Source organism: Geospiza fortis, unplaced genomic scaffold (assembly GCF_000277835.1).
Source record: "Geospiza fortis unplaced genomic scaffold, GeoFor_1.0 scaffold396, whole genome shotgun sequence".
In the NCBI taxonomy this organism is placed as follows: Eukaryota; Metazoa; Chordata; class Aves; order Passeriformes; family Thraupidae; genus Geospiza; species Geospiza fortis.
The window spans coordinates 4,752,816-4,760,280 of NW_005054345.1; the positions used below are offsets into that span (position 1 = coordinate 4,752,816).

Sequence of the window (7,465 nt, forward strand, 5' to 3'; positions counted from 1 at the left end):
TTTTTAGTCCTGGATCTGGCTTCTCACACATGCAGGAGCCACAGTGTAGCACTGAAGTGTTGCCTTTTCAAATAGATGATGCAGATTATCCAAGCTGATAACACTTGGTGGTTCCTGGGTCTGAGCCTTTGGTATGTGCAGTTTTACATTTAATAAAGCAGTGCTGGGAAAAGCTGCTAACTCCAGGTTGGTGGATGTTTTAAAAGCAACCACAGATGGAAAACAAACTTAGAGAAATGTGATTGAAAGGTCCTTGCTCAGAGGTTAGGAAATATGAGATTAAATCCAGTCTGAAAAGGTTTAACTTGACCATCCTGCGTACGTGCCCAGTGTGCTATTCCATGGTCACGCTGCCAGTTCTCTGCCAAACCTCCTGGCCATCCACTGCCCTGGTGTGCCCCAGGTGAATGATGTGCCTTCACAAGCTGGTCAATATTTTGTTTGGCCACTTCTGCCAGGCTAAAGTCTCTTGCACTGCTTTGGACAAAGGTGAAAAATACCTCAACCCCAAACCAACCAACCGAAACCCCACAACAACCCAAACCCCACCACAGGGAGAGGATGCACGTGCCTGTGTTGCTCTATTCTGTTAGTATTTGTTGCTTCAGTTATTGCAAAAAAAAAGCCCTGCAGTTGCCAGGGGTGTGTGTATATATCTGTATTTTATTTTATTTTTTAATCAAACCATTCTTTTGATTTTCTTAATTACTTGCTACACAGCTCATAGTGTTTCCCCTTCATTTCTGCAGATTGAAATCTCCTTTTCTCCCATCTGGAACTCTTGTATCAGTTGTAATCCATCAGTTGTAATCCCCCAGGCTTTTTTCAGGGACTGGTGTCCATGGATCAGAGGGAACCTGTGGCAGTGGTGCTGTGCTCCAGCAAGTCTCCATCATTAAATAAGCTGCAGTGGGAATAAAATGGAATTGTGCTCTGAGTGTCATGATCTGAGCATTACCTGAAGGGCTTTGGAGTTTTGTTTTGTTTTTTGTTTCTGTGTGGGAAAGGATCACGGGGCAAGGGGTGAATTGATGATGAGAGATGTACCCAAGAGTGTTCTCCAAGCTTGGAGAACTCCAAACTTTTCCCACCCAGCTGCAATTCCCTGCCCCTGCTCCATCCCACAGCTGGGTTCCCATGCTCCAGCTTTTCTTGGGAGCTCTGTGGGAAAGCTCCTCTTTGGCTTGTTCCTGTTGGTGAGGGTTCTGCAGGGGGTATTTGAGCTTGGGTTATCCAGGACCTACGTGTGGAATTAAAAATCACCAGGTGTTTGCCCAGAGCCAGCTCTGAGGCTGAGGGTTTGCTGGTGCTGCTGAGAGAGGAGCAGGTTTGGCACACAAACAGGAGCATCCCATCATGCAAGCTGAAGCACTGTAACAGGATGCTCACCTATATGTATTTTTTTAAGGGAAAAAGAAAAAAAAAAAAAGGAACAAACAAACCAGAACAATGCAAAGGGAAAGCACCAGCAAGAGAACAGTATGTTCTTTGTAATGCTTTTTCTTTGGGGACATCTATTGCTGGCAGTAAGATTAAATCACTGAAACCTTCCCTGAAGCTACATCTGCCACTGCCTACATTTTCCAACCTCAGTAATAAACTAACATTTGCCATTGTTCCTTTCTTCTGGATTTCATTTCTTACAGATTTAACCAGTGCTATTTACCACAAGGCATTCAGCTCTTGCTTAAAGCCGAGGTCTATGCCAAGTCCCTAAAAATATTCATAGCTCCAAAGAATCTGGTTTTAAATAATATCATTAAAAGTAGGCTATATTAATACTACAGTTCACACTGAGTTCATGTGCTGCTGATGCCAGTGCATAAAAATGATGGAAGAAGCTCTAGACAAGACTGCCCTGAAGTGGGGAACAAAATCCTTTGTACCTTTATACCGGTTTTTGATTACAGGAGTCACTTTCTTGTCCCAAAACACTGAAAATTTGAAAAAATCTGTGTTACAGTCTTGCTTCTCCTGACTTGGAGTGCTGTGTTTTTGACTGTGGAGCTGGTGGGGAGTGTGGGGTGGGTCACGGTGGCAAGTGTGGGGCTGTTTGGGAAGCAGGGTTCATGCCTCTGCCTTCTTCCCACAGGATGCCATAGTGATCCATGAAGTTTATGAAGAAGGGGCAGCAGCCCGAGATGGCAGACTCTGGGCTGGTGATCAGATTCTGGAGGTAAATTACATTCTCTGTGTTTGGTTGTGGAGACCTGTTTTCAGTTCAACAGAGGTCCCTTGTAGGTTGAATAGGATCCATTCTCAAGGCTTCCCTTCTGTCACCAAGAACGTCCTGAAAAATTCATATTTCCTTATATATTCATATAAACTGAAGGTACAAATTGAGAATACATTAAATTTAATTGAGCAAGGCAGTTCTTGAATTACATAGTTCAGCTGTCATGTCCAATAGCTTGGTATTATTCATCTCTTTAATCTTTCATTCGGAGGCCTGCTCTTCCAGCACCACTCCCATATCTCTGCTCTGCCTGAAACCCAAATATTGAGCTGGGATAACGTGGGGTGAGCAGGAGAAGGTGGCTGTAGCATCCCTGCCAGTATCCCTGCCAGTATCCCTGTCAGCATTACCCCACAGACCCTGAGAAACACTAGAGGGTTTCTTTTCTTTGCTTGGCACTCAAAAAAGGAGTCAGAGCTTTTCATTTTTCAGTCTTAAGGTTGTTTATTGTATTTTATTTACAAAATTCTTTCTCTTGTGTTGCTGAGGTCCGCTCAGCAAGACAGTTAGATGCACTCTGCTTGCTTTTGGGGCGGTGTTATCTTTTTATGCTAAAAACTATGTGTACAATATTTACAATTACTTTTTAATACCTATCACCTATGTTAGACAGTGAGCTTCTACTCTAAACCAATCCAAAAGTGCCACCAGCACAGCAGAAGATGGAGGCCAAGAAGAAGGAGAAAGGCTGGACACACTTAGATTCTTCTATCTTGCTTTTTGCGCCTTCATTCTAAAAACTTTAAAAATCTTATTTTTTCACCCTGTGATAAATTCACTATCATTCTACTTAAACTTTCTTGGTTTGTAATTCTTTATATAAGGTTGGTAGTTGTTTTTCCTAAGGGCTAAATCAAAGGCACAGGGGTCTTGGGTTCTGTGCTAAGGTCTTTGAGCCCCCTGGGCAGGCGCTTGAGTTTTCTGTGAGCATGAGCATCCCTCCCTGCATCCCTGCATCCCTCCCTGCATCCCTGCATCCCTCCCAGCATCCCTGCATCCCTCCCAGCTCCCCCACGCCACAACTTCACTCAGCTGGGGAATGGCTGCTGGGAATAAATGTGATGCTTTTCCCCCAGAAAAGCAGGGAAAAGCTGGAGGGAAAGGGTTAAGAGAGAAGTGTTGGTCTGCAAATGAAACTTGCGTCAGGCAGGGGTTCAGAGCAGCTGCTTTGCAGCTCTGCTGTCAGCTCAGGACAAATTCCCAGCATGGCCATTAAGGCCTTGGTGTGTAGGGTTAGGAAAATAGCAAGGGGTGCTTGGGGAGTTGTCTTTACAGCTCTTGCACTGCAAATATTTTTGTTAGCGTTGAGGCCCAATGTTGTTTTGGTTTTATAAATAACGGGGTATTAACAGAGCACAGTAATTAGGGGGTAAGAATGGAGCAGGTTAATTAATTCTTCTCTGACCAAACAGGAAAGTGCTAATGTTTGTGAGCCATAATATTGTTATTATTTCAGCTTTTAAAAGCTGTATTAATCAAAAAGATGGCTGAATTAGTTTCAGATTAGTGTGATAAAGCACACATAGATGCCTGTGTCAAGGAAAGAATATCAATGCACTTATAAATAAATGTGTGCAAAGTTGGTGCAAAAGAATATAGGGAATAAAGATTAGCCTTAATTATCTTAATGTAAAATTAGATATTATTGTAGTTTTGCATATCTAGAAATTCTGAGAAATATTTTCATAGCCTTAAAACTCATGGAAGTAGATTAACATTTGTGGTTACAGTTCATGCTGCTTCCTAAAGAGACTTCAAAAATGTCTAAGTATTGATATGTTTTGGTATGAAGAAATAAAAGATGATTTAGTTGACAGAATATTGGCAAACACCTTAAAGGGCACTTGTGGATCAGGCTTGGCAAAATCAGATTAAGTTTCATGTTCCAATAAGGGTGTTTTTAATGGAACATTTAAGCAGAACTCCTTGTTCTGTCTGACATTACTAAAATGCTGAAACCTCCTCAGGTTTTGGTAAGAGAAGTGTTAGCTGGCTGCTCCAGCAGCGGTCTGGTGTGCCATCTATTGGGAAAAAAGGAAAATCACCACTGACTACATCCTGCCTGGGATTCTCTGTGGCCATTTATTTGCTGGTGTTTCTGATTCCCTCTGTTTTCACCTTGATGATGTTACAGAGCTGGGGGAGAAGGGATCTGAGTACTGAGATACACAGGGAGCTCAAAGGAGCACAGCCCACTTTGTGTAGCTGGAGAAAGAAGCATTGCTTGAGGTTCCAAAGGCTTGAGGTTAAAAAGAAGGGAAGAACACCCAAAACTTCCAAGCCCAGATGTTCTGATTGTTGGGATTTACTGCAGGCAGAGGCACAAAGCTCCGAGCTCACACTCCACAGGAAACCCAGGATCTCCCTCTGGGAATGGGGAAAGCTCAATTAGAGCACCAAGGGGTGTCAAATTGACAAATGTGGGCTGTCACCCAGGGGCAGGGTGTGATGAAAAGATCGTTTATCCGTGTCAGTGGGAAAGCAAACACTGATGGTTGCAGGTGAACGGGATCGATCTGCGCAGCGCCAGCCACGAGGAAGCCATCACTGCCCTCCGGCAGACGCCCCAGAAGGTGCAGCTGGTGGTTTACAGGAATGAGGCACACTACAAGGATGAGGAAAACTTGGAGATTTTCTCTGTGGATATCCAAAAGAAAACGGGCAGAGGGCTGGGGCTCAGCATAGCTGGGAAACGGTAAGAGTGTCTCTGACCTGACAGCGCTCCCAATGGGAAATATTTGGGATTTTGATGTGTGAAACAACTGTAACCAATGTGAAGTAAAGGGGAAACTTCATAAGGAGCAGAATTTTATATGTAAATGTCTCCCAGGATGGGATGGGGCCCATCAGGAGATGGCTTAACTCCATTATAGGCCAAACCTCAGGCTTCTATTCATATAAATGGTGTTTTCCATAAATCTTTCTGTATCCTACAGTCAGAACTAGCAGTTCAAGGGGAAAGACAGCATTAAATATTAGCAAAACATGTTGTGGTTTTAAAACTCATCGATTTTTTTACACAGCTGAATGGGGTGTAAAACTGGTTCTTCCTCTGCTCGCAGGTTTCTTTTAATGTCTCTTAAATGCAAGTAATCTAAATTGGTCTCCCAAAGAATATTGGATTGTGTAATTAGCCATATGCTTCTTGCATTGTTAGAAATGGAAGTGGAGTGTTTATCTCTGACATTGTTAAAGGAGGAGCTGCAGACCTAGATGGAAGATTAATTCAAGGAGATCAGATTTTGTCTGTAAATGGGGAGGATATGAGAAATGCCTCACAAGAGACTGTTGCCACTATACTTAAGGTGAGTACAGAATGCATTCTGAGATATTGAATTGCAGTTACTGACACTGTGCAGGGTAATTATCCTGGAGTGCTATTTACCATACACAGGACAGCTCCAGCTGATTACTGAGACAGGAATTTCATTGGAAATAACTGGGAGGTTCATTTAAAGTCACTTCTCTGTGCATTTCTAGGAACTGGGTGATATGAAGCAGGAACACAAAGGCACATTTAGTATTTAGGCATTTATTTGAAAATGCAACTGTGTTAGAAAAACACTTGGAAACGGGAGAGGCGACACAAAACTGGAACTGAAATAAATCTTTGGCTTTGCTCTGCTGACCTGCAGGGATAAAATGACAGCTTAAATCTGTTCCTGCACAGCTTCCCATCCTCCAGGAGGGATTTTACCCTGAAATTCTGGGAGAAGTTGCCTTTTTCCATGGGCAGGGGTGGGATGGCCACAAGTGCCGTCAGTGGATGCTGAAGACCCATTTCTGTTCCAAACTGCATCTGCCCCCAGGGCTTTCCCCCTGCCATCCCCACCACAGTTTCTGCACATGATTTCTTTCATTCTTCAGGGGAAAGGCTAATTATTTCCTTGCTTTTTCCATTCAGGGCTGGTGCCTTGCCAAAGGTTTACCTATTTAAGAATTGGGAACCGGTGGGGCAAGGGTATTTTGTTAAGTTGGATCCATATGGGTTAAATTCATCCTTTTCTGCAGCATTTTGCCTCTGAAGGGTTTTTCAAATGTCTGCTAAAGAGTTTGGGGCTTTTTGTTTCTTTTTCCTGAGTAAATTGGCCATCAGTTTGCAAGGGGGAGATTCATTCTAAGTTCAGCAACCAGGAGGAGCCTTCAGGACAAGCCTAAATCCACTTTTTGTATTGTCTAAATACAAGTGTTCATGTTTTGAACATTCTTTGTGGCTTTCTTCACGGACTTGTGGTGCTGAATATAAACATAATTCTCTCCAGGAGAGCATGAAATATTATATGTCTACTTAAATTGTACATTGTGGGTTGTTTTTTGGTTTTTTTCCAAGTGTGCCCAAGGCCTGGTGCATCTTGAGCTTGGGAGATTGCGAGCTGGGTCGTGGCTGTCATCGAGGAAAACATCCCAGAACAGCCAGGTTGGTGACAAATTCCTCTGTTTAAACTGGAGCTGTGAGGGGCAGAGCACAGGGATGGTGCACAGATGTGCACATGGAGCTCAGCCTCCCACAGACACTGCTCAGGGTGGGGAGCAGAACATTTTATCCCCATCATTTTCAGTGCTGAACTGCAGCTGAAATGCTGATGGAGCAGAAGAGCTGGGTAATGTATTTATTGCTGAAGGAGTGTCTTCCTAAGACACACCAAAAATCTGCAATATCTTTCTCAAGTGATGATGCCCAGAAATTTTTGGTTTGAAGACTTGCAAAAACTGCTTGAATGTATTTTCTGCAGCTGTTTTGTCTATCAAAACGAGCTAATGAAACCAAACTGTATCTCTGCCTATCTTCCAGCAGAACCACAGGAGAGCTGCTTTCCTCTCCAAGAAAACACAGAGCAATTTCCTGCTTCACTTGCTTTTTACCTGAAGCGAGGACAACAATTCATTTTCCAACCAGAGCAGGGCCTTTCCCCTCTCCCTGTGCCCCCCAGTCTGCTCAGACTCCAGTTCTTGGTGTTAAACCTGGAGCATTGCAGGGGGAGAAACAAGGCACAGTGCCTTGGAAAACTTCCTCTTAATGGGTTTTCCTTCTGAAAATCAACTGCTTTGCCGTTCTATTTAGGGTGCCAATGTCTCTGAAAGAGGAGATCACAGCAGGGCGAGGCTGTGGGGGGCTTTGGCCCCTTTCTGCCACGGGGAAGCTGCACATGAGGGGATCCAGCACTGCTAAAAGAAGGGTTTGTATTTTGGAAGCAGGGAGGAGGAGCCATAGGAGGCTTAGGGGAGATG

General features: G+C 43.7%; 1 protein-coding gene across 1 annotated transcript in view; it reads left to right on the top strand.

Moving 5' to 3' along the window:
• The window catches only part of PATJ (PATJ crumbs cell polarity complex component), a 130,677-nt gene that overhangs the window by 110,573 nt on the left and 12,639 nt on the right, over positions 1-7,465 (top strand). Inside the window, exons 34-37 of the mRNA XM_014307834.2 lie at positions 2,093-2,176; positions 4,738-4,931; positions 5,394-5,541; positions 6,567-6,653. Of these exons, the coding sequence (XP_014163309.1) occupies positions 2,093-2,176; positions 4,738-4,931; positions 5,394-5,541; positions 6,567-6,653 (513 nt within the window). The remainder of the gene's footprint in view (positions 1-2,092; positions 2,177-4,737; positions 4,932-5,393; positions 5,542-6,566; positions 6,654-7,465) is intronic.